Source organism: Carassius carassius, chromosome 28, assembly GCF_963082965.1.
Source record: "Carassius carassius chromosome 28, fCarCar2.1, whole genome shotgun sequence".
NCBI lineage: Eukaryota > Metazoa > Chordata > Actinopteri > Cypriniformes > Cyprinidae > Carassius > Carassius carassius.
In genome coordinates this window covers 9,463,867-9,491,461 of record NC_081782.1, presented here as the reverse complement: position 1 = coordinate 9,491,461, position 27,595 = coordinate 9,463,867, and the positions used below count along the sequence as shown (strand labels likewise).

Below are 27,595 nucleotides of genomic sequence, written 5' to 3'. Positions count from 1 at the left end.
AGTGGCTGTTTTGGCGTAATTATCTCGTCAACCATTTCCTCAGCACAACAAACACCACCCTGTTTTTGGCCCTGTCAGCGTACAGTTTGATTAGGAGCTCCAGTTTTTCTCCAGCTACGCCTAGCTGGACTGAGCACGATTGGTTCTTGGCGGATGCGGGAGGAAGTGGCAGCGGCATCTGCCATTACTGGAACCGTCCTCAATAGGAGAGCTCCCTGGATAATAGCATCCATTTATCTAAAGCATGTTTTTGGCCTTCCTAAGTGGCTTCAAAGGGTGATTGAGTGTATTGTTATCCGGACTGAAATTACATTAACCAAAACCTCATTTCCACACTTCACTGCATAATTATACCACATCTAAGACTGGTATGTAATGCAGGTAGAGGTTCTGCTCTACCACGTTTACCGCAGTATTCCTGCTGCTGTCACTGCCAAGGCCTGCTTCAAGTTATTTACATATAATGATAGAGAAACAAATAAACAGTTTCTGTTGGTTATGGTTGCCAAGGCATGTATATGGGTTGGATTTTTAAATCGGAATTTAAAATTAGAATTATTTTAAAACATATATTTTCTTTTTTGCTGGTTTGAGTAATAATTTTTTTAATTGGGTTGTATGAATGCACTAGTATTAAGTTACGATGCAAAATTCAAAAATAACAAATTGAGGCCTAAATTTGCAGAATTTAAAACCTTTAAAACAATTAATTAGATTTTTTTAAATTAATTTATTTAGACAAAATCATGTTGAATTTTGATGTCTGCCTTTTATTTACTTTTTTATATTATAAATGTTGAAAACAGCTGCTTAATATTTTCGTGGCAAAAGGGATGCCTTTATTTCACGATTCTTTGATAATATTTGAAATAGAAATCTTTTGTAGTATTATAAATGTCATTACTTTTGATCAGTAAAATGCATCCTTGCTGATTAAATGTATTCATTTCTTAAAAAAAAAAAATCTTACTGATCCCAAACTTTTTTAATAGTGGTGTACTATTACTGTCATAAAATAAACTTTGTCATTGTGATATAAGATTTTGGTTACTCCACCCACCCTTAACCACATCCGTAAGACCATAAGAGTTTTGTGAAGCCTGTCTAGAATGCTAAGCATTTAAAGTCTAGTTTTCTGTGAAGTGACCCTCGATGTTGCAACTGCGAGCGTGAAAGTTTGTGAGCGAGCTAAAGTGTCCGGCCGCTCCACCTTGGGGCGTAACCCTGTGCTTGCACTGCCACTGTTATCAGTGTTCAACACATTCTCCTTCATCGTCATTCACACGCAAACACATACCCGCTCCAGAGCCTGGGCAGATCTAGTTGCTGAGCCCAAGTTTTCGCTGACAATGGGTCTAACAAGTGCTTGGGGCCTCCGTGAGGAAATTAACCATGCAGTTTCAAAGCCAAACAAGCCACAATCAGCCTCCAATGATAACTCATCTTGTAGTCTTTTTGCTTTTGCTGTCTCTCCTTTTCCCATGATGCAGTAAAATGTTCCAGCACTGCAGACTGTGCCTGGTTCACGTATGCTGTCCCTTTTCTCTCCAAAGCTCTGTTGGCAATTTGGTACAGCCATGGTGTGTTTACTGCTTAGTTGCATGCCAGACCTTTTGCAATTATTTGTGATTTATAATTAATATGTATTATTATACATATAAATTATACATTTTGAATCTTGAATCCTGTATTATTATTATTGATAATAATATTAATAATTTAAAAACATACATTATCATTATCATTATTATTATTATTATTACGTTAAATATAAATACAAATAATTATTGTAATTTTATTTGTATAATTATCATTAGTAGTAATAGCATTTACCAATATCAACAATATAATAATAATTATAATTATAATAATAATAATAATTATAATTATTATTATTATTATTATTAAAAACACATTAAAACAGAAAAAATATTGAACATTTATAGGTAATTAGATATTAAATTATTTATTATTATTATTAACAATGTATAACTTGTTGTTATTATTATTATTATTATTAACAACCTTTTACTGTAACTTATTTCTATATTTAATTTGTTATTATTATTATTATTATTATTATTATATTGTTAAATAATAAGAATAATATAAATATATTTTATTGCTTAATAATAATGCCCTTTTGTTGTTTCATTTTAAATACATGTTATTTATATTATATTATTAATATATTATTATAATTAGTAATAGTATTAAAGGGACTCCAAAAAATGCAGTACCCTATTTTAAATAGATTTTTTTATATATGTATATTTGTTTACAAAGCTTAAAGATTTTATTTTATTTTATTTCAATCCAATATAATCCAAATGTGTCTATTTAAGGTTCATCTTAATTAAATGAACACTGTAAGTGACATTTTGTACTTTTCTCTGTAGTGTAGCCTGTGCGTGCCCCCCCCCCCCCACCTTCTTTTTAACCTGAAAATCCTCTCCAAATCACCGCTGTTGTTAGGCTGCCATATGTTCATCTCTCTGATCCTATTTGAATGGGTTTACCTGAGGGGTTGAGTGGGGCTGGAGGATGGGAGGTGGTTGGGGGGAGGGTGGTGTGGAATGTGCGGCTGGAGGGGCACATGCAGGACTTGCCCTTGGTCTGGCATGGTGTCCATCCCATCGTAGGCATGCGAGTCCCACAGCAGAGCCCCTGGTTACTTCGGCACACACACACACAGTGTATATGTAGTATAGCCAGAGGGGCCTGTAATTCAAAATCCGTCTAGTTCCACTAATGGGCTCATGGAGGTTTCAAGCTTCCGGCTGACTGTAGGAAATGTCTAGATTGCTGGAGAACAGTTCTGATGATAAAAATAGAATAATAAGTCCATTATTATGACAGACCATTTATGAGTCAGTTATAAGTGATAATTCACCTAAAAATTAAAATCTGTCATCATATACTTCTGTCATATACTCTCTTTTATCATTCCATCTGACTTTCTTCTGTGGAGCACAAAAGAAGATGTATGGCACAATGTTCGTGCCGCTGTTTTTATTCCATTAAAAAAGGATGAACAATCTTCAAATGGCAATTGACTTGTGCACTAGACTTTTGAAGCCATATGACAGATTTGGTTCAGGAAAAAAAAAAGTTGCCTTTTTAAATTGTATTTTCATTGTATTGAAAAAGTCATTTGTTTTGCATTGAAATAATGTTTCTTGAGCAGCTAATCAGCATATTAGAATGATTTCTGAAGGATCATGTGACACTGAAGACTGAAGTAATGATACTGAAAATTCTGCTTTGCCATCGCATGAATAAATTACACTTTATTTATTTATTTACTTAAATTTTTTCTTTTTTTTTATTGTGAGTGTATTTCACAATATTACTGCTTTATTTTATTTTTTAATGCAGTCTTGGGGAGAAGAGCATGGAACGCCATTTCCACCTAAAAAGAAAAAGTTAAAAGTCGACTTTTTATCTCACAATTTTGACTTTTTTTCTTGTAATCGCGAGTTCACATCTCAAAATGATATCTTCTTTTGAGATATAATCTCGCAATTCTGAGGAAAAAAGATTTTATATCTTGCTGTTCTGACTTTATAACTTGCCTTTGCAAGTTATTAAGTCAGAATTGTGTGATGTAAACTTGCAATTCTGAGAAAAGTCTTTTTTTTTTCACCCAGAACTGGATTATGTATCTCACAATTGTGAGTTTATCATGCAATTCTGAGGAAAAAAGTTTGAACTGCCCGTTTGTGCCTCAATGCACTTTTCATGTGAAACTAAATATTGCATCAATTCTGACTAAGGTTTCTGAGCAAAATAAGATTGCATGATGGGAAAACTTCATTTCATACTTATATTTTGCTATTTTGTTGTGCTGTAGCATACAGCACATGCTATAATCTCAGCCTCTGCGTATTACCAGCTTTGAGAGATGAATGAAAGGTGGTTAAGTCGTTCTATGTAAAACGGCAGCAGTCACACTACAGGGAGCAGAGAAAGAGCCTCAAATGTAGCACTTTGTATTTAACGTCCTCAGAGAGCCACTGTGCATATGCTCACTCACTCTGCCTCCCTCCACACGAGCTTTGTTTTCTCATCCTCTGGGGTGCTTTGAAGAGAGATGAAATAAAATATTTGATTCTGGTTGGAAGGAACAAAACAAATAACACTGAGTATGGATTAGAGAAGCACTTTCATGTTTCCCTTACCGTTAATGCCCCCCCTTAAATGAATACTTCCCCTAAATTTTCCAATGTCACCGAGCCCTCCCATTGTCCTCCTCTTTTTTTTTCAGTTGCCAAACCGGAGGGAGCACAAAAGAGTTGCACTATAATCCATTATCTGCCATCTTCCCCTTGGGCCTCCACCGTCTCCCTCTGATCGATTCTGACAGTGCCACTGTGTGTGTGTGTGTGTGTGTGTGTGTATGTGTGTGAGACAGTGTGTGTTTGTCTGTCTGGGTGTGTTTTGTGTGTTCTGTATCTGTGTTTTCATTTAGCATTCTAAATGAAAACATAGAAGAATAACCAGAAGAGGAATCAATAATGTTCTTCATTTTACAGTTTTAACATTGAATATTGTTGCATTAGTGATATCCCAATTAGGGATGCAAAATATATTGGTAGCATATTGGGTACTGGCTGATTATTATATAATTTATTTTATTTATTAAAATATATATTAGCATCAGAAAATTAGTTTCACCCAATATTGGATATACTGTATATTGACTTAATTATGCATGCATTGCTTCTTATATTTTAATGTTTAGATTACTTTGCCATCATCTAATGCTCACTTAAAGTTAACTAAAACAAAGCACTAATCATTTAATAACTTCTTTAAGAAATAATAAATCTTTAGCAAATCCCAAAATTATTTTTTATTAAATTTTTTGGGTTAAACAACACTCATTCATTTATTAAATGCTACTATGTTGCGTTGTGCATTAAAATAAAGTCATAAGAGTTTGAAACAAGATGAATTGTAGTATATTTTATATATATATATATATATATATATATATATAAACTGTTCAAAAATATGATTTAAAAATAATACTTTTTTTCAGTAAGGATGCATTAAATTGATCAAAAGTGACAATAAAGACATTTATCATGTTACATTTCTTTTTAAAATGAATGATGATCTTAAAAAAAAAAAAGAAATGTTTCTTTAGCAGCAATCAGCATATTAGAATAATTTCTGAAGGATTGTGTGACACTGAAGACTGTAAAGATGCTGAAAATTCATAAAGTTAACTAAAAGAAAGCACTAATCATTTAATAACACTGCTAAATAGAATCTTTAGCAAATCCCAAAATGATTTTTGTTCATCTGTTATCTTCCATTTTCAGATAACATTTTCATAGTCACAGTCGAACTAATATATTGACTCAGTTGAAACTAAATTTTGCATAATTGAATTATGATTAATTGTTTCAAAAGGGCATATGAGCTAAATAATTTTTTTCTCTGCCAGTTTATAAAATGACACTGTTAACGTGTTTTCCGAAAGGGCATTTTTGTATTCCTCACATTCTGTACTTCTGCCATCTCAGATGCACTCATGTTTGTAGCTTATAAAAATATAAACCTGAAAACACCATATGTTGTTTAAATTAAATAGTCATTTAGCATGGTTGAAGACTTTAATAATTTCCAGACGTTTATCCCAAAATTAACTGAAAATATATTCCAAGAGAACCAAAATGATTCACAAGAAGCATTTTTAAACCAGTTTTTCTTTGAGAAATGAGAATGATTCTCAGTAATAACATTATAGGCATTACTGGCACTGGACAAAACTGTCCAATATCACTCTCTGTATAGTGTACAGACTCTTCTTCACCATTTCACTGCTTCCCTTTGGTGTTTTAAAGGACAACTTCTATGGTTTCATTTAGCTGATTGCAGGTTACAAAATATCTTATTTTTCTTTCTTCCATTAATTCCCTCTCCCTTTTTCCCCTTTTTATGTTTTATTCTATTCTTCCTTTTTTCATTTGAGCAATAAAGGAGGGAGGATAGTTTCTGTAACATTTACAGCTCTAATACCATTCTGTAGTTGTGTGCAATCTCTCTTTATATTGGCTGAACGGGCCTCTGGAACAACAGAGTAAAGATGAATCAGAGGCTGGGTGCTTCTCGTTGCCCCACAGGCTTCTGTCACGCACACAGTACACTACCTCAGCCTAACACATCAGTGATGCACAGGCCTGGAGAAGTCAGAGCTGCCACGTGCATATACTACAAACTTTACTGTATTATTAAACTTAGATGTGTTTTAACTAGATAATAGCGTAGGTTAGTTTTTATGCAATATACATTAAAATACGGACATGAATAAAAATGTATATTTATGCGATGTATTATTATTATTTTTTACATTTAGAAATGTATTATATCAAATAAATAAAGAAAAGCACATTCATTTAGATGAAGTAAACATCAGAGATGCTTTGTCACAAGCTGCAACCGTAGGAATTATACTCACTATGGTGATGTAGATCTTCTACGATGTTAATACTTGGAGCATCCACGTTGTTGGAACCCTTGCGCATCATCAGCAGGGATCTCAGGGTCTCAGGTGTTTCGCCCCTTAACCTGAACACCTCGCCTGAGTGGGGCAGCGAAGACCGGCTAGCCTTCACCTGCAGAAGGGTTCCCCTTTTACAGCCGCTTCGTCAACCAGGTCCTGGTACTTTGCTTTTTTCAGTTGGTAGGATGTGACTAACCTCTCTTCCCAGGGTACCATAAGCTCAGCAATTATAATGGTTTTTCTGCTCCTGGATAGCAGGACCATATCTGGTCGGAGGGAGGTTGCTGCCACGTCCTGTGGGAAGACAAGCTTCCTCTTCAGGTCCACTCTCAACTCCCAGTCAGAGGCTCGTTGCAAGGAAGAGGATGGGTTCTTGGCCACCTTGCCGGTCTTATGAGCCTTGTCTCCTTCCCTCACAAAGGTTATGGTATTGAGCGGATGGTCCTGCTTTGACTCGCTGGTATTCCACCCATTTTGCGATTTCTGTGAGGACCTTATCGTGCCTCCATCTGTACCACCCTTCTGCCAATGCACAACCAGTCAGGATGTGGTTCAGTGAACAGGAGACTGCTCCACATTGGTTGCATGATGGGTCTTCCTCTCCACCCCAGATCTTTGTTTTTTGGTGTTGGCAATAGATCAGTCACAGAGCGCAGGAGAAAGCTCAGCCTTCCTTGGTCGATCTGCCAAAGATCCTTCCAGGACAGTGGTGGCTCCTGTGCCTGGTCCCACTGTGTCCATCGACCCTGAGAGGCAAGTCCGATTGCTTTCACTTGGCACTCCTCCTCTGCTGCCTCACGGTCTCTTTGCACCACAAGACCTCTTCTGGTTTTGGCATCAGCCCTGTTCCACCTCTTCCCGCTGTAATGTCCAAGGCCCAGGCGTCCCTGGCATACCACACCCACAATTTCCTGGTGTTTCCAGTGAGATTCTGCTTCCATCACGGCTTGCTGGGGCTTCCACTTTCTGCCGCATTTGATGGTCTTGCTTGCGTGTCTTACTTTCCCATCTTCAGACGATAGGAGTGTACTGACTGCCCTTGCCTTGGCAGCTTTAAACTCCTCGACCACCGATGAAACTGGCAGGAGAAGCTTGGAGGTCTTGCTGTACAGATTGATTGCGCTAAATGATGGGGGAACTCCCAGCCATTTCCGCAAGAACTTACTGCACAGTCTTTCCATTCCTTCCACCTGAGACACGGGAAAGTCATACAGCAAGAAGGGCCATTGTAACCGTGGTATAATACCATATTGAAAGCACCAAACTTTAAACCTCCCGAGTAGTTGGCTGTGCTCGATTGCCTTGAGCCAGGTATTCAGCTGGGCCTTGATATCAGTGAGATTGCCGCTGTCCTTTAATGAGCTGTCATACTGTTTTCCAAGGCATCGGATTCTTTGATCTTGGATTGTTGGGATCTTAGAGCCTTGGATGTTGAAGATGTTTCCTATTAACTTCCCTTTCAAGATATTGAGGCTCCTTGACTTTTCCACTTTAAACTGCAGGCGTGACCATGTTGCCATCTTCTCCAGTTCGCTCAAGATCCACTGTGTCCCCTGAATAGATGGAGTCATTACCGTGACATCGTCCATGAAAGCTCGACAAGCAGGATGTCTCGTGCCATCGACTGCTTTCGGGCCTCTGCACCGCATTCCCCCAGCTTTTAGCAACAGATTCATAGCCGCTATGAACAGGACCACAGAAATTGTGCATCATTCCATAATGCCCTTCTCGAGCCTTTGCCATTTGGTAGTGATGTTTCCCACAGTGAACCTCATCTGTAGCACATCCATGTGTGCCATTACAAGCTCAACTACCTCTGATGGAATTCGGTAGTGATCCAATGCTTTTCGAATCAGCTGGTGTGGGACGCTTGAGTAGGCTTTGGCAAGGTCCAGCCAAACAACAGAAAGTATGTTGTTATTAATCTTGGCTTCGTTAATGAGCTGACTAATGACTGCTGTATGCTCCAGGCAGCCAGAATATCCCGGTACTTGTTAGATGGACAAGAAGATTTTTTCCTCTACATTCAAAAGGGAAATCTCCCGGAACTGGTCAAGTCTTGTGGAATTGAGCTCTTTTGGCACAAAGCAGCCCTCAGCGAGAGTCCAGAGCCTGGGCTCCAGCTTCTTCTTCCACAGTATCCGTAGAAGCTTTGAGAGCCTCTTCAGCGAACAGTGAACAGTGCTTTTTTCATGTGTCTGATAGCAATATCATGTAAAATTCAGGAATAAAAAAAACTGTAAAAGAAAAGAAAACAGAACAAAAGTAATCAAATGTAGAACAAAACTACCTAAATAATTGCTGTAGTCTCCACTGCATGATTATTTGATATAACACATTGCTGATTTGATGCTCAGTTTGACTGGGAAGCAGGTCTGTAATTAAAATTAGCTCTGCAGTTTCTTTCTTTTTTTTAGGCCAAGCTTTGTTCATGTTTGATTGTCTTATTAAACCTACAACAGTTATCCAGCCAAAACCATTAGCGGTTTTCTGGTTTTCTTGTCAATATTGTGTTTTGATTAGTATTAACCTGTTAACCTGCACCCCGACGCCCTCGTCCTCAAAGCCTCTCCCACACGCACATGCAAGTGATTATGAATAGATTAAATGAAACAGGACAAATTTAATCTTGACAAACTATGTATCATTATAAAGATCTAAGCCTCAAGCATCGACGACAGATCGCTGTTTTTCAATGGAAAGCTTATAAAGACTGTATTTGCTACATTTGTGTAAGCAGTTCACATAAAAAAATAAACATTTAAAACGCTGTACATACCAGATCCGTCGTAATAACGAGTCATAAACACATCCACAGCTGTAAATCCCGGTTTAGTTAGAAAGGTAAGGGTCCACTGAACGACATCTCATGAAGCACGTTTAGTCCAACGAAGCAATAACGTTGTAATATGGATCATAATTCCTTTGTTTACATTTCATTTCTTCAGCGAGAGAATTGTTTGCGTCCGTTATGGAATAACTCACGGTCGAAAACTCCTGTCTTTCTTTTTTATTTTAGAGAGTTTTTATATATGTGAGAGTGTGTTTTATGTTGAATGTGAATGTATGTGCATGATTACCATCTGTTTGAGTGCAAATCAGCCCAAATCAGCTCGCTATTACTGAATGGTCACGGCTATCAAAGTGAACACGTCTATATGAATAGGGAGAGTGGATTATTTACTTCGGCACATTTGTGTTATTACCATCTGTATAAGTGGCCATCAGCACATCAGCACTTATTTGCATCGTAATTCATTGTAAAATATGCATCTCTAGCAATCTCAGGATGTTCTATATTGGCAAACAATGTTAAATCTTTTTTTATTTTTCTTATTATTCTTATTTTTCTTACTCAAATTATTCTTATTGTATTTTTCTACTGCTCAAATAAATCATTTATATGATGTCTAAGTTTATGTCTAGTGTTTTATAATTGAAAAAAACTATGCAGTGGTATGTTTACTGACTAAATAGTTTGTAGAAGCCTTCAATACTATTGGGAAATATATTTTCTTATATTTGGGGGGTGGGGGGTGGGGGGTGTAGACATAGTCTCAGAAAAATATTTGGAGTCTCATTTTTCATGATATTTTATTCAGATTTGAAATAGAAACTCATGAGACATGTGGCTTTCAACCCATTACTTTTCTAGATTGCTCCAGGACTTATTTCATGTATTTTTATATCAAATAAAAAAATATTTAAGAGTGGTAAAAAAAAATTAAAGGCACTTTATGTCTATAACTTTTAATATTTTTGAGCATTATCAAATCTGGTTGATAAAAAGTGAAGCCCAAAGGGTCTTCTTTCTAAAGACACCACAATTATGTTTGTAACACACTGAAGTAGGAAACTATTACAATTATAAGTTAGTTAGAGCACTTTCAGCTGTGAGTCCCATAATGGGGGGTGCTGGCTAACAGGTTAAAAACATAATGTATAGTGGCAGGTTTATTATGCTGTATTTATACCTAATGTACTGATCCATTCATTTAACACCCTTTTTTTTTACCAAAGCACTGATATTTGGACAAGTAGTGGGATGTATTTGATTGGAATTATTTTGTGATAACTTCAACTGTATTGTACTTCACTGTAAACATAATAACAGTAACCCATGTTTGATTATGAGGAAGTTTTTTCATGGGCAGGCAGCTGTGGAAATGGGATGGGGACTTAAAGTAAAACAAAAGTACTTCAAATCTCTCTGGGTGAAAGCATCTGCTTTAAATTACTCATATTTTAGATGTAAAATGTCTCTAGACTGATGGCATCGCAAACCACCAGTTCCTCGCAAGACAGACATCGTTAATCAGAACACATCCCACTAGACATTTTGTCGCGTTGTGGTTTATTTGAGGTTGAAATGCGTAAATGTACTGAAAATATATTTTGTGTCAGTGTTTTTATTTTTGTTTGTTTTGTTTTTTAGCGGTTAGGCAACATGTTGTTGCAGGCACAGTAAGCCGTAGTGCTCATGTTAGAAAAGCAGGCTTGAATCCAGCCTGCAACATGTCATACTTCCTCTTTCTCTACTGTAAAGTAAAATAAATCAAGCAAATTAGGACGTTAGATTTGAAAACTGTTACCCACAAATAATTGATGCTTATTTCTAGAACATTTGATTTGAGTCTGTTTGAGAAGCCTGTGAGAGAGAATAAATAACTCTTCAATAATCCCATCTTCTCATTGCTTTGATGTGACTCGCTTCTTTTTAATATTCTGTATCTGCCACCTAAATTACCTCTTTAATCTGATTTATGGGCAGATTAGATTTGAGAAAGTGAGTCTGTGAGCACCACTAAATGTTTTTTTTTTTTCTGTTCTTCTTTTCCCTCGTTCTGTTCTATTGGGCGTGCTGGAATCGTTATGTCTCTCTAACACTTTTAATTTCCCAAATAACTAGGTCATTGACCTAAATCTACTGTCAGCCAGCGAATGATTTGTCAAAGCCACTAGCTGCATTCTAAAACCCCTAAATAGCAGAGGATTGTGGGACAGATGCACTGATGTGTGTGCGATCTGGTTATCACACATCTGTGTGTGGGTCCTCGGCTCATTCAGATCTGCAGCAGTTCTGTTTCTCTTTCTCTTAGAGTCAAACTGACATTTGAAAGGCTGGCATTATATAAAGATGCTAGGATATTCAGATTGTGTGTAATTGGGTAGCAAGTGTCAATGTGACATACCGTACTTCCTCTAAAGCTATTTTAAACTATTTTTCAATTCATTGTATGGTTATTGGACATGCAGTTTTGTGTATTTCTAATGATTTTACGAGGTTCCAAGACATCCCTAGTTCCTCTATCTGTCCAACATAGAAGTTTCTGCTTTTTTTTTTAGATAGATAGATAGATAGATAGATAGATAGATAGATAGATAGATAGATAGATAGATAGATAGATAGATTCAATCAAATGTGTCAAAAAAATGTTGACAAATTTAGTTGGAAAAAAAAAAGTTGCAAATAGGCATTTATGGACACATTTATTTGTCAAATATCCACATATTATATACTATATTATATCTCATCATATTGCAGTTCTTCCCGTGGGAGTTAGACAATACAGGTCTTTATTTGCTGACATTTGGGGCTAAAAGGATGTTTTACCTCCGTTTTTCAGTAGAAGAATCAGAATCAGAAACAGAATCAGAATGAGCTTTATTTTTATAAGCTAAAGTTGTTTAGTTGCAGTGTGAGGAAAGTAAAGTTTGACACTTGCTCCTTGTTCTGAGCGCTGGTGGAAGTGTGTCTCGTGAATTGTGCAGGGACTTCAGATGGTCTGACATGATGTGCTGCTGCCTTTTTGATTCATTATGCAGGCATATGCTTATCCTTGCTAGGCTAATTCAAACACAACCTTCAGACCCCATCCAACTCAAGGGGCCGGCGTATTAAACAGTCAACGTGCGTAACGACTCTGATGCAAACGGGCCCTTCGCTCCCCTCGTCACCCCTACTGACAGGAAGTGTACATCAGCGAATCAGACGCCGTGTTTTATTTTGAGGTTGAGAGGGAAGAATCTGTGCGGAGGGCTGGAAAAGAGGCCGGGCTCTGTAGATTAATTAGGAAAATCAAAGTGGCTGGGGACGGAGAGCTGTGTGGCACTGCCAAAAACCCTACAATCACTCTATCCTCGCAGGGCTCGCAATGAAAAAGCCAGATTCTCTTAGCGCTTTTCCTCTGCGACTGCAAAAAAGGCAGTGTATCATAAATCAACAATGTCTGGTTCCTCATCAAAATGTTGCCCATGAAGTATTCAGTCTGTGATTTCCTGAGTGTGTGCACTTGAAACGGCGTCTGTCATCTTTCGACATGCGAGAATCCATTAAGTATTAATGCAGTTAAGTAAGCAGTTAATTGTCAAGTGCCACTGAATGTGTTTTATCCCTGCCTGCTTTTAGCTCTCAGGGCTCAACGGTGAAAAAAGCCATAGGACCGGTGTGAGAGAATTTCAGATCAGCAGACTGAATGGTCACGATAGGGCGAGAGTTGATTGTGTTTTATCATGTGTTTTAACTTAAACCCATTTAAACATTTGGCTTTCATTTGAAGTGAAAGTCCATGCAATGATCTGTTAAATCTTTTTGCAATGCTAATATGACATTTTAACTTTCATTTTGTTGCTCAACAAGTATAAAATATTGTGTGTGTGTGTGGCAATATATACTACCATTCCAAGGTTTAGGGGTTGGTAAGGTTTTGAAAGAAGTAGTTTATGATGACTACAGGGCTACAGTTAATGGATTTAAAAAAAAATCAGTAAACCCATAATTTTAAAATAAGTGTTTTCTGTTTTAATATTTTTCTAGATGTCATTTATTCATGTGATGACAAAGCCGAATTTTCAGCATCATAACTCATTATTAGTGTCACGTGATCCTTCAGAAATAATTTTAATGTGTTGATTTGCTGCTCAAGAACCATTATTATTAACAGTGGAGAAAAATAATTGTAAATAATTATAGATAATAATAATGCTGAATAATAATTTTGTGTAAATTATAATATTTTTCAGGATTCTTTGATGAATAAAAAGCTACAAAAAAACAAACAAACATAAAAACAGCATTTATTTGGAATCAAAATATTTTGTAACATTATAAATTTGTTACTTTCACTTTTGAACATTTGAATGCATCCGTGCTGAATAAACGAATTAATTTCTTAAAAAAAAATAAAAAATCGTATTGACTTCAAACTCTTGATAGTAGCTAGACTATATATATTTCATTTTTTATAATTTTTAATTAGTTTAAAATTTTATAATTGTAATAAATTGAAATGTATCCGTTTACAGTGTATATTTTGGTTGCTATTGGATATTTTATATTTTTAAGGATTAATATATTTAAATGTGTGTGTGGAAAAGGAATAGCAAAAAAAAAAAAGAAAAAAAAAAGAATGAATTATTGATATTGTTTTAGTCCTGTTTAGCTTTAATACCACAGTCACCAGCAGAGACTGTTCATTTGTTGACCAAGGTTTTGTTTTAGTATTGATGCCAAAATACAAGATGCTGAGATCTTACCAAAACCAAACTTTTGGTATCCGTTATTAATTCAACCCCATAACAGTCATCTCTTTTTCATTTTGAGGGATGGTTTAAGATCCATGGCTGACTTCAGTATACATAGATTTACAGCCTACATCAAACTACAACATCAGTGCTGCATTGTTTGTGGCCTGCAATGCTTTTGAAATGAGTTCTTTACAGTAGACGTCAGTAAAATATGTTATGAAGTCTGAAGTGGCATCTTGAATGCAGAACACACAGCATTATTTTTCTGAAGAGTTGTTTTGTGGGCAATTTTAGTAGCAGTCTAGACTCCGAATCTGTTTGCAGTTTACAGCGAGAGCTTGTATACTTTCAAAGCACTGAGCAATTTACCAAACACTTAGAGGACAGTTCCTTTAGCGACAGGGTAAACTAACACAAAGTTTTTCAAATCTGAATTGGCCTGTATTTATCGTCTTGAAACTGTTAAATAAGCCTCGGAAAAATACATCCTCTCGCCAGCGCCCTGAAATCTTGTTTGGTCTCTAAAAATACTTTCTTTCTTTTTTTCAAACATGCCATTATCCCCCGGTACCAAAGTGAATATGGTCGATGTTGAATTATTAACGACTGAGGAAAAATGGCTGGCCTCAGATTACAAGCTGATCTCTATAGGTTTCACACAGTTCAGAACGCCCAACCCACAGAAAAACACTCCACCAGAGAGAGGCTTTTTATCACGAGATACACTTCAGCAGGAATTACCCACTTATTACATGGCTCCCATTCTCCTGGTTTAGGGGCAGATTTTCATCAGCGCATTGTTGTATCCACTAACTGGTATTATATTGATACAAAACACTGCAATCTGTCTGTGATACGGATCTGCATGTGTTAGCCACGCAGAATCAATAGCCTTTGAGACTAGAACAAACCTTCAAGGAGCGAGTCTCAGCTACACAAAGTGGATTCGCCTCTTGTAGTATTCATGAGATGATCTGTTGTTTTTTTTTGTCTTATGGATTTTCGCTTGCAGAATTCACCTTGAGTTTGAGCTTTGCACTTGAGAGGTTCTTCTACGTTTCCTAGACCAGCTTTACAAGTTCTTATCTCCACGTAAACAGCATAATTATATAATTACACAGTACAGTGAGATTGCATGTTATTATGTGTGTCAATGAATGCGGTGAAAGATACCTTTGTTCAAAAGTATGTTGTACAGTCAATGGAATAGTCAAGACCTTGAATTGATATGAACTGGCTGACTTGATGAGAAAGTCCTTAATATCTATTAATATTAACAAAATGGAACAGAACACAACAATCTCAAAAGATGATTTAAACGCTGAATTATTTTGAACTTGATTGGCTGCTTTAAACGAACAGCACTGACAGCAGAAGAAAAAAGAAATGTGGGAGAGAGCCATTTCGTACTTCCAGATTGATATACAGTAACTACTCTTTAGTCCCAAAGGGTTTATCCACTTGTAGTCAGCTAGACCTTAAATCAACCTCTACATTACTTTTTGGAACGTCAAGCAAAAGAGCCATTTTTGTTCACTTGCTCTTGGAGAAAGAAAAGCCATGTTTGAAGTGCTCAGATAATCTTTTTCCCTTTCAGGAAGGCTTTTCATCTTTGAATAGCCAATGATTAAAAGCAGAGGGAAAGAGAGTGAGAAATAGATGGAGCAATAGATGCGGAGTGAGAGTGAGGCGTATCTTTCTATTTTAGACGTTTCGCTATGATGTCTCTAGGAAGTAGGTTCTGTGTGTGAGTCCTGAAGAGCGCTCGGGGAGCTCGGGTCCAGGCGTCAGTCGGGCTCACGTGGCTGTGTTGTCCTTATTTTTCTGGCACCTGGAAACGATGGAGGGAGGCATTTTGAGGCAAGGCAGCTGACAAAGCTTTAATGAGTCCAATTAGATGAGTCTCTCTCATGTATGTCTGTGAACTAAGCTTAGACCGATACAAAATCACGGAACTAATTAACTAACTAACATATGATTCATATTTAATTCTTAAATGCAAAACATTCAATGGAAGTGTTGCCACTAGCATCAAAACTGATGGTTTGCAAACACATAGATAGTCCCGCCCCTAAAGCTACGCCATTGGTCGAGTTAGTGTTGCTGTGACAGGCTGGTTGGGATGTGGGAATAAACTCCATCCTTGTTATCCCTGGATAACTTCCTGTGCAAATCTATTGCATTGACTGTCACATTTACATTCATTTCATATATATCTATACAAGACTGTCTTTCTTTATTGCTCTATTTTCCAAGAAACTTATCTTCATTTCCTGCTGTAGCTTTGTTTTGATACTGAGGAGAGATGGCAGTACTGTAACGATTGCCTTTTTATCAAAGAAACATCTCTTTCTCTCTCTCTTTCTCTCTCTCCTCCCCCTCTCCGTCGTGCTGTTGTCTAATCCAGCTTGTGAATCACATGCCGTGACCAGGCGTGTGTGTGCGAGAGTGTTTGTGTGCATGGTGCCGACCCAAGAGAGTTTTTTTCCGTTAATCATTCATTTTCCCGATCAGTGTTTCCTCAGACCCTAAATAAACACCTCATTTATTTTTTAATCCCTAATATATATCTCTCACTAGCTGCTCTGTTCCATTTTGTCTTACTTTCCTGCCACATACATTGCTCCAGTAAACATATCAAGCACTCTGTGTGCGATTATAATGGTTAAAAAGCAAAAGTGTGTGTGTGTGTGTGTGTGTGTGTGTGTGTGTGTGTTTGCGTGAGCATGAATTGTTTTTAAGTCTGAATGTTCCATTTTGTTTTAGGTGAGATGTACAGGGACACACTTATTTGTGTACATTGATCACACCTCTGAGGTTTACCAGCCACATTGGAGACAATTATTATGAGACCAAAACAGCTAAAGCATTCCGTGTTGTGAAAATCTTATACGTACATTATATATGACTCATCTGTGTATTGTTTTGAGACTTATTGTGCACTTTATAGTTTGCATAAATGCATGCAAGCTCTGTTTTATAATCATGGATGTTATCAGTTCAAGAGAGAAAATGTCTTTTCATGTATAGTCAGTACATAAAAATGAACAGTCAAACAGGTATAGTGTTGCACAGCGGCGAGTTGAAATGACACGTTATGCTCGGGAAATGATAGCTACATTTGTGTAATGTGTTTAACATTGCTGTGGAAAATGTGTTACTGTTCAGGGAAGAAGGTGAGGCACTTATACCAATTGGCATCTCTCATTAAGGACACATCGAGCTTTTCATAGCACCGGCAACATTCAGGACCATTACTGAGGGCCCTTTAGCGCTTGCCTTTTTATCAACAACTCATCTGTCGCTTGCTCCTCTTCTTCTTTTTGTGTCAAAATTAATCAAAATATATAATAAAATTGCAGATTAGTTCTGGCCGATGTAACAAATATTCACAATGTGTTTGAAAAGTTTTTGCTAACAAAAAATGTAATTACACTACAGTATGAATATCAGTTATTTTAATGCACTTTTTATTTGATAATTAAGTTTCAATGTCATGAGATTAATTTTTACGATCCCTCCTTCAATCGTGACAAGTACTAGTTTTAGAGTTGATAGATTCAATTTTATTATGAATCACTTCAAATTGCTTCGATGAACTCATTCAAAACGGTTCATATGTCATCAAAACCAATGTGGATGAATTGAAAAACACAACCATATACATACACTACTGTTCAGAAGTTTGGGGTCAGACAGTTTCTTTTAAATTTGAAAAAAAAAAAAAAAAAAGAAGAATATTGTGATTAAAATATTGTGTAAGGATGCATGAAATCAAAAAGTGACAGTGTAGACATTTATAATTTGAAAAAAGCTTTTTATTTCAACTAAATGTTACTTTTGAACTTTCTATTCATCATAGAATCCAAAAAAAAAAAAAAAAAAGTTTCCACAAATATATTACACAGCACAATTGTTTCAACAATGGTAGTAATAAGAAATGATTTCTGAACGATCATGTAAACTCAAAACTAGAATAATAGCTGCTAAAAATGTATCTTACCCAACACAAAAATAAATGACTTTTTAAAATATACGATAATAGAAAATAGAAAAAAGAAAGAAAAATTGTGTAACACAGTTCGTAAGTCGAGAAGGAGGAGGAGGTAACTAGTAATGCGCGGGTCGTCTCATAACCCGCGGGTCAGGTTAAGAAATTGGCACTTTATTGCGAGGCGGGTCACTAAAAACAAAATTTTTAAAAATCCATTTATGTTGCATGGAATTTAGTGGTGGAAATTTAGATTTTTTCAAGAGATTCATTGATTTTCAGTTCATTCACTAAAATGATTCATTCACTTATTTGTTCAGTGACCATTTCTTCATATTACACAAATACGCCAGCAGTTGGCGAAAAAGAGTGTCTTATGTGTTATGTCTTAAGTCAACGAACGTATTTACTTGTGACAAAAACTGATTTGGCTTTATTAAAGTGTGTGCATGATCGCATTAAATAAATATTCTAAATAAATTGTTCAGATTAACAAAGCACGAGGTTTTATCGGGGATTAAACGTGGAGTTATGTTCTGTATTACAAATATGAAAACAAGCGTATGTGCACCAATAACTGCGCTTTGTATCTGCTGATTTACATGCTTGGCCGACTGACCCTGTATACTCTCATTCATTTCATTCACGAACGAGATGTATCAGTTCATTCATCTTTTTCACCTACGAGAAGATCATATTCGTTCACTACATTCAACAAGTCACACGAGACCGGTGAGTGGCACAGGTGTCGCTCATTTCCAATTACTCCACCGGCCTCGACCCGTTCCCACGGCTCTTGATTTGAAAAAAATCATGTTTTTACATGATTCCAAATAATCTCAGTCAAACTGCACTTGGGTTATTTTAATGAGGTTAAAAAATAACTAAAACTTACTGCTGACTAACACAATAAAACAATAAAAACATGATAAAGTGGAGTCATCTGTTTTTGCAAATAAACTTCATATTTTAAATTCTATTTATTTTGAATTCAATAAATGCAGCCTTATTGAGCGCAATACATTTTCTCTCAAAACCTTAAAACTTTTGAATGCTAATGTATATATTGATATTTTTTGGTATGAATGTGGACATTTATTGGTATATCGCCCTGCCTAATGGCTTATTTCTCATCTGTTCTCCACAGGTCAGTGACAGACCCCAGAGATGGCAAACGCGTGGCCCTCAAAAAGATGCCCAATGTCTTCCAAAACCTCGTGTCCTGCAAGAGGGTTTTCCGCGAGCTGAAGATGCTTTGTTTCTTCAAGCACGACAATGTGAGCTTCCTACCATCCCCTACTGTTTTGTTTTTAATCAGTTAGTGTTACCTAACTCTCGCTATCTACGTGCTGTCCCCATGGTGCCATTAGTGGGAGCCTGGCTAGCTCTTGTTGTCCCTGGGCTGCTGGTGCCTGGGAAACGAATGTCATATGAAGGCTGGTGTCAGTGCCCACGTTCTCTGGCGTCAAAGCTGACCTCTGGCATTCTGTCTTTGTTTCTCCACAGGTGCTGTCAGCTCTGGATATTCTGCAGCCTCCACACATCGACTACTTTGAGGAAATGTATCCTAAACAGAAAGCTAATCTACCAGGTGATGTCAAATGAAGTGATTTTGATCCCCAAAAGTTTGGATTTTTCAAAAATGTATCAAAAATTAACATTAAGGCTGATGTGAGAATTATAGGCTGGGTCTGGAATCCACAATGTGAGAATAATCTAAAGAGCATCTTCAAGAACATCTAACGTCTGACATCTGACCCTCAAAAATTTGCACAATTGATTTTAAAATAAAAGATTTTTTACAGATTAGACATACTTTTTGTAGGTCCAAAAATGTTGTGATTATATTATTATTGATATTATTATTATTATACTGAAAATATACTAAGATGCTAAAACACCAGATCATGAGCTGCTCATGTATAAAAGAACACAGTACCACCCCGATTCACTGTGAAACACACATTGCATATATTTATTTAATTAAATTAAATTGCAGCTTTTGCAATTTGATAATCACACCTAACCAGTTTGGATTTATTTCAGTTAATCATACAGTTAATCACACATTTATTTCTTCTACATTTTTCAGAATCCTCAAGCTTTCTGTTTATTTACAGGTTTAAACGGCATTTTAAATCCAGATTTTCTTTGCGGTTTTTAAACCTTGAAAGCTTGGAGCTTGAAAACAATTAAAAAATTGTAAGTAGCAGTATGAAACAATAGCTTGTAGATTTCAGAGCTTCTGCATCGAAAGGGCATCTGAGGCCTTGTTTTAAAGTCTTATATTGCTGCGCAAATGCTTTTTATGTGCCTTTTGTGGTTGCTAAAGTGGGATCAAGCTGAACATTATATTTAGAGAGGTGATGACTTGCCTCATGCTGTGTTTGAATGTTTTTGATTCCAAGGAAGGATCCAGTGTACTTATGGGAACTAGTATGCCATCTACAATATCGACAAAACTGTTCTGTCTTGCTCTTTGATTTTCACAGGTTAAAAGGGGTCTTCTTTTCTCCTCATTTCTCTTTCCATCGCCTAATGGTTTTGTTCTAATAGTGGAATATTGGGATGACGTTTCAGATGGATTTCAGAAAAAGCTGACATGTTATTTTTAAGGCCTTTTCTTTCCCCTGATATTTCCTGGATGTGGTCTGCAGGATGCTAAAGGCATCCCCAGCTTCTTAATTTGGTTTATAATTTAATCAGAGGAATTACACGCTTTCCTCATTTACCGCTCTTGGCCGGTCACCCGATACGCACTCTGTAAGCCACTTTTCTAGCAGTAATTTTTCCATCAAATACCAAGAGGCGTTCTATGATTTGAACTGGACAGTCTTCCTCTTAAATTAGCTACATTTTTAGCTCTTCATAATCAGGAACAAAAAAGGCTTTTGTTTTGATTAGCTGGGAGATTTTGTCTTTTTAGACGTTTCTCATGCATCGTGAGCAGTGGCTGTGGTCTGGATTCGTTTGGAATCATCTAAAAGACGTATAACATTAGTAAACAATGCTGTGTGCAAGTAAATCCACTAAAGAAAGGGTAAATGTGCCAGGCAACATACATTTTAGATTTTTAACTCCCTACAGTTATTGATTTTTATGGCTATGAGAGTGCTTAGAGATGTAATGCACATTCAGTCATAGTGCATGCTTACATTTCTCCAATTTGGCAACAGAATTAAAGGGGACACGTTGAAGGAAATAGGATTAATTTAACATGTATGCAAAAATAACATGAGAACTACAGCTTCAGAATTGCTTTTATATGTAATCTTCACAGATGTGACATAGGACCATGAATATAATAACATGGTTGGTGAAGTGAGCCAATCATAATAGGGGTCATTTATATATAGAAATGCAAATAGTTATGGATTTTAAGGTTCAGAAAAGGTGGGAAAAGATCATGTATAAATTATGATCCAGTGTTGTTATAGGTAATCAAAAACTATTACAACTCGTAACCCTTAATTGAAATAAATCTCAAAGATAAAATATAAATATTAGAAGAACAACTTAAAACACACACACAGACACATAATTAGGAATGCCTTGCCTTGACAACTTACTGAAATAAAAAATGTTAAAAAGTTGAAATATGAAAAGATACTAAAAATGTCCTGCCTTTTTTTTTGTCCAGTTGTACACTACTTTTATATCCATTCTGCAGAATTCCATAAATTTTACCCCTAAAATTATTGCAGAAGATTTGATTTTGGTTGTTTTGCAGAAAATAATATGATAAAAAAAATTGCAATTTGTCCCTTAAAAAAGAAGGGGAGGGGGATATGTGGTTATGAAAATGTTTCCATTTGTAAAATTATCATGGTTCTTCACAGTATGGTGATGGCTATAATGCTAATGTTTCCCATTCTGTTTTTCAAGAATCAGACTTCCACAGAAGCAGCATAATAAGAGATTGTAAACACACACACAGGTGCAAAGGAACATTTATATTCTGTGTGATAATGTTCCCCCACAGTGCCACTGTCTTTGTTCTGCTTAAAGTATTTATTTACTCAACGGATTAAACATAGACTCATATCTTTCTGCTTGTACACATCACAGTAGAACCTTTATACTCTCATTTGAATGGATTAAGAAACAAAAACATCAGTCCATTCTTGGCGGTTGGCTCCTTGAGCTGTATAGTTTGAAACCGCTTGGTTAGACATGCAAAAATGTGTTTTCCATGACATGTACACGTACCATTCACACAAAAAGTTAATAAAAAAAAGCCACATTCCGGAGGCCGGGGATCTCACTGGTCCTCACTAGACCTGTTTGGAAAGGTTATTTCATACAACACTGCCGCTGTGTATTCCAGCTAATTATACCTTTTGCTGAATGGTGTCTTTCTCAGTGACTGATGTGTGAACTGTGCTCAATGCTCCTTGTTATAATGGCTGTTATTTCTTCATCTGACTGCTCGACTGCCGTTTCATATATGCTGCACAAAATATGTTTTCAATTGTAAATTGCATGCATTTTTTGTTTTGGAACCAGTGGCAGTGTTTTATATTTTTTATAAAGGCCTAATAAAGCTTAACATTTAAGTGAAAAATAAAAACGTGTTTTTCTCACATAAAATATTGCTAAGATAAAATATATCTATTTTTGTTGCCCAAAACATGACTCAAGTTTCAGAACATGCCAAACTGTGTTTTGGAAGAGCTTGAAGTTAGTAGCATGTGATCCTTAGTTGTTTTGGTGTAGGATGCCCAGTTTTTTTTTTCTGTAACTTTTTACAACATCGACAAGTGTAGAATACCTTGTATTTTAAAACCTGTTCAGTTTTTGAAAGTTGTGTAGTGTATTCCAGCCTTAAGGCAATATTGTGTGTATCCTTTGCCAAGAAGGAAATCCATAGTAATCAGGAAGAAAAAAAATCTAAGATATTAGACTAGATGAAAGAAATGCCAATGATAAATAAACATAACATTCAATACCAAAAATACCTCAGTTTAAATAATATTTCACTCAATATCTGTGATCGCTGTATTGAAATCCATTGGGAATAGTCTAGTACTGTGTTTGTGTGTTGTGTAGAGTTGCTGTCTTGGTAGAGCATTCTAAATCACTTAGGAGGTTATATGACTTTAAAAATGCCTATGTAGGCAACTCACTAGATTTCGGAACAGAAGCCCTCTTGTTTATTTGGTTTTATGGTGTTTTCTAAGGGATGTTTTTGTTATGCTTGTCTTCACTTCTTACAGTTGAACTTGGTTTCTGTCAGTGGTTTAGCTACATGAACTGGGTTTGCGAGTGCACACTTCCTTATATTTGCTCTGTATATACAGTATGCTGTATAAGTAGGTGGTTGTTTGCCACAGTACATGTGTGGGTACACGTGTTCTCATGTAGTTGTCATAACAGAATCCCCAGGGATGGGATGTGCTGGCTCTACTCCATTGGAGCCTGCGCTCGCTTTTCTGGAACACAGTCCTGCAGGGGTGCGCATTTTGGTCGGCTCGAGAACTTAACAGATAAATCAGCAGAGTACTCTGGGTGGGACGGGGGGCTGATAGAGAGATTTCCATCTGTGCTTATTTTAATTGTATATATGTGTAAGACAAACATCTTTGGCAGTTGCATTGTGACTTTTTTAGGGTCTCCAATCATGGGACTAATTTTTAGAAGCTATTATTGCATTTTCATGATCTGAATACTTGAGTACAGGTGCCCAAATTAAATTAATCATGTTGTGATGGAACCAGTGGCATTGTTATTTTTCTAAAGACCTGTATAGAGTTATAGAAAAAAATTATTATATTATATTATATTATATTATATTATATTATATTATATTATATTATATTATATTATATTAGCTAAGGAATGCTTGACATTTAAATGAAAAATACAAAAATTTTTATTTCTCACGCATAAAATATGTTGACAAACAGAAAGTGTATCTATTTTTATGGCTTTAAAGAAACTTAATACATTCTAAATCATAAAATCCTAATGAATTTTTAATTCATTTAAAATTGCAATAATTCTATCAATTCTGTTATTCTATTAAATTATTTTATTGAATTCTATCACGTTTTATAAAAAATAAAAAAAGTGTCAAGCTTTTTTATTTTTTATAAAACGTGATAGAATTTAAATGAAAAATACATGTTTTTCTTACAGAAAAAAAGATATTGCTGCAGATCAACTGTCTCTATTTTTGTGGTGGACTCATTGGCAGTGTTGGCTGAGCAGGTCGTTTGATGCTACGATCAGTAAAATATCTGAACTTCAAGCAGTGTGCACCACAACCTCTTTCACACTGAGGGCCGTGCCCCCAGATGAAGTCTTAGCAGACTATTTATAGCAAGAACAGTTACTCTAGGTTTCTGTCAGTACCTGCCAAGCTTCGCTGACCTATCATGCATCTATTATTGAATAAACACAGAATGTCAAGTGAAGCAACCTGCCGAGTTGTGTCCTGAACACAAGTCAGGCTTTTTTAATGCATCTGCGACTTTCTTGTTTCATCTTCCTTGTCTTTAACACAGTTGTCACGAGGTTGCTAGTTTAAGAGGATGTGGATTTCTCTGTGGTATGTCTGAAAGAGGGCTTTTTAACCAGTGTCAACTCTGCTCAAGCCTGTTTCAGATTGTTTGTCACCATGTTGTCTTCAGTTATGTAACAGCGGTTAGGTAAGGTGTTCTGAGTTTTGTAGTTCTGGTGTAGGTGAGACAGGTATATGTTAATAACGGAGCAGGTCATGCAAAATGAGTTTTTCATTTTATTTTATTCTAATTTATTATATTTTATGTTATATTTTATTATATTGTTTCATTTTTAGCTTTTCATTTGACTTTATTGTATTTTATTTGTTATTTATTTTAGCATTTATTTTAATGTATCTTGTTTTTTGTCATTTTATTTCTTTTTTTGTTGTTGTTTTATCTTATTTTTACTTTTTTATTTTATTTTATGCTCTTGTTATTTATTTAATGTTGTTATTTTATCTGTTTTGTTTTATTTTAATTTATTTAGTGCTGTCAAAAGATTAATCGCACCCAACATAAAAGTTTTTGTTTACATAATATGTGACCCTGGACCACAAAACCAGTCTTAAGTGTCAAATTTTTTTTAAATTGAGATTTATGCATCATCTGAAAGCTGAATAAATAGCGTTCCATTGATGTATGGTTTATTAGGAGCGGCTATATTTGGTCGAGATACAACTATTGGAAAACCTGGAATCTCAGGGTGCAAAAAAATCTAAATACTGAGAAAATCGCCTTTGAAATTGTCAAAATACGTTTTTTAGCAATGCATATTACTAATCAGAAATTACTTTTTGCGGTAGGAAATATTCATGGTAGGAAATTTATGTATTTAAATGTATATATTTATATTAATATAACTTATATTTTATATAAATATATTGAATGTATAAACAACATATTTTTCTTAAATATATACGTGTGTGTGTGTGTGTGTGTGTGTGTGTATTTATATAAACATAACAAATATACACAGTACACTCACATATATTACGTAAACAAAAACTTTTATTTTGGATGCAGTTAATCACGATTAATCATTAATTTAACACAGCATTAATTTAATAAAATATTTTGTGGAGCAAACTTTGAAGCAAATTTAGATGAGCCAGTGAGCATTTGTATGGTAAAACCTGGGCATCATGCGGCGGGTGTTTTCTGGGCGCACATGCTGAAGGTGTGAGAAGTCTCATCTCAAATACAGATTGCTTTCATGATTACAGAATGAGTCATGTGTGCTTAAAGGACAAAGACATCCATGATTTATTGTTAATGCCAGTGACTGAACTGGCATGGCTGCTTGCAATACACCTTTAAAGTGCATTTGGGATGTCTGTTTTTGTGTTCAGCTCTTCCTTCTATTCTTTTGAAGTCTTTATACTCCTATTTGTTGTGTTGTGCGATGCGCATGATGTTCAGAAATTACTCTTTAGAAGTCTAAAATGTGATTTCACCTGCTGAACCAGTCCCGTTTCTCTGTTGTTGTTGCTGAGGCAGGAAGTTCAGGATGTGGAAGATAAAAGGCTACAATGGCCAATGGGCTGCCAGAAGCAAGGTGCGCTGGGTTTAATTACCGAAAATACTGTAGCAGCAGAATTAGCAGAACCCCCCCCCCCCCACCACCCTCCACCCCTCCAGGTTTCTGAGCAGGTCAATTAGCACCCAGCAAAGCTGTGAAATACGCCTCCCTCCATCTGCATCTGGCAACGGTTACACCTTGCAATTATGTGAGAGGACTTTGTGAAAGCTGTGTTCAGTCTCACACATGGCGTAACCCCCCTTTCTGTGTGTGCATTGTGTGTTTGTACCAATTCTCAAATCAATGAGCGTGTAAGCTAAGTGTGATCTGTGTTTGTGTGTGTGTGCAGCATGTTTGTGGGTGGGCTTGTGTATGTGTGTGTGGATATTTATATAGCATGTGTTAAAGCAGTAATATTGACAGGACTGTGGAATTAGAGAGACATTTAAATAGCTAGAAATGGTTCTTATTATCTTAAAGAGACATATTGTGCCAGGCAATATTTTTCCAGTCTGTTTCCTGTAAGACTTCCAAGTGTAAATAACTTTATCATAGGTTTTGAATGATACCTGCCATAGTTCACGATTATCAGACGGGTGCTGAATACTGAAGAAGTGTTGATATGTAAAGGTTGAATACAGGCCTTTTTTTGTTTTTGATATGAAATATTCTTCTGATTTTAATGCAATAACAGTTTCAGTCATTTGTCATCACTTACAAATATTTGCAGAAGTCTATGCTTTACTGTTTTAAAATGTTTAAAATGAGGTAAAAAGTATGCATATTTGTTGTTTTGTGTGTGTGCATGCATATTTAATTCCATTTATAGATTTATATATATATTTATATATATATATATATATATATATATATATATATATAGACTCAGATTCATGCATTTTCTATAGATTGAAAGATGTGTTATACACTTTGTACACACACACACACATATACTGTATATATATATATATATATATATATATATATATATAATGTGTGTTGTCAAATGATTAATTGTGATTAATCGCATTCGAAAATACAAATATTTATCTATGTAATATATCTGTGTGTACTGTGTATATTTATAATGTATATATAAATACACACACAACAGTATATATTTTGAAAATATTTACATGTATATTTTTATATTCATATAATTTATATTATAAATATATTTAATATATAAACAACATATTTTTCTTAATATACATACATGGGTGTGTATTTATATATACAAAATAAATATATACAGTACACTATCTAAACAAAAACTTTTATTTTTGATGCGATTAATCTCTTGACAGCACTAATATGTATGTAAGTATATATACCTACATATACACGCTTTTAGAGCAAATTCTTCACTACTAACAACTGACCAAATTTCACAAAAATTGCAAAGAAATGACAAGTAACATTTAATTAATTGATTCATTTTAAAATAGAAGACTACAATAGTATTATCTTCTAAAACATACTTCCAATACTTTTTTTTATTATCATTGTAACAACCAACTATAGTTGGCAGGCATATA

General features: G+C 35.6%; 1 protein-coding gene across 1 annotated transcript in view; it reads left to right on the top strand.

Annotated features, from left to right (window-relative positions):
* The window catches only part of nlk2 (nemo-like kinase, type 2), a 73,975-nt gene that overhangs the window by 13,314 nt on the left and 33,066 nt on the right, over positions 1 to 27,595 (top strand). The window contains exons 2-3 of the mRNA XM_059514185.1: positions 19,180 to 19,309; positions 19,539 to 19,594. Coding sequence (XP_059370168.1) covers positions 19,180 to 19,309; positions 19,539 to 19,594 — 186 coding nt within the window. The remainder of the gene's footprint in view (positions 1 to 19,179; positions 19,310 to 19,538; positions 19,595 to 27,595) is intronic.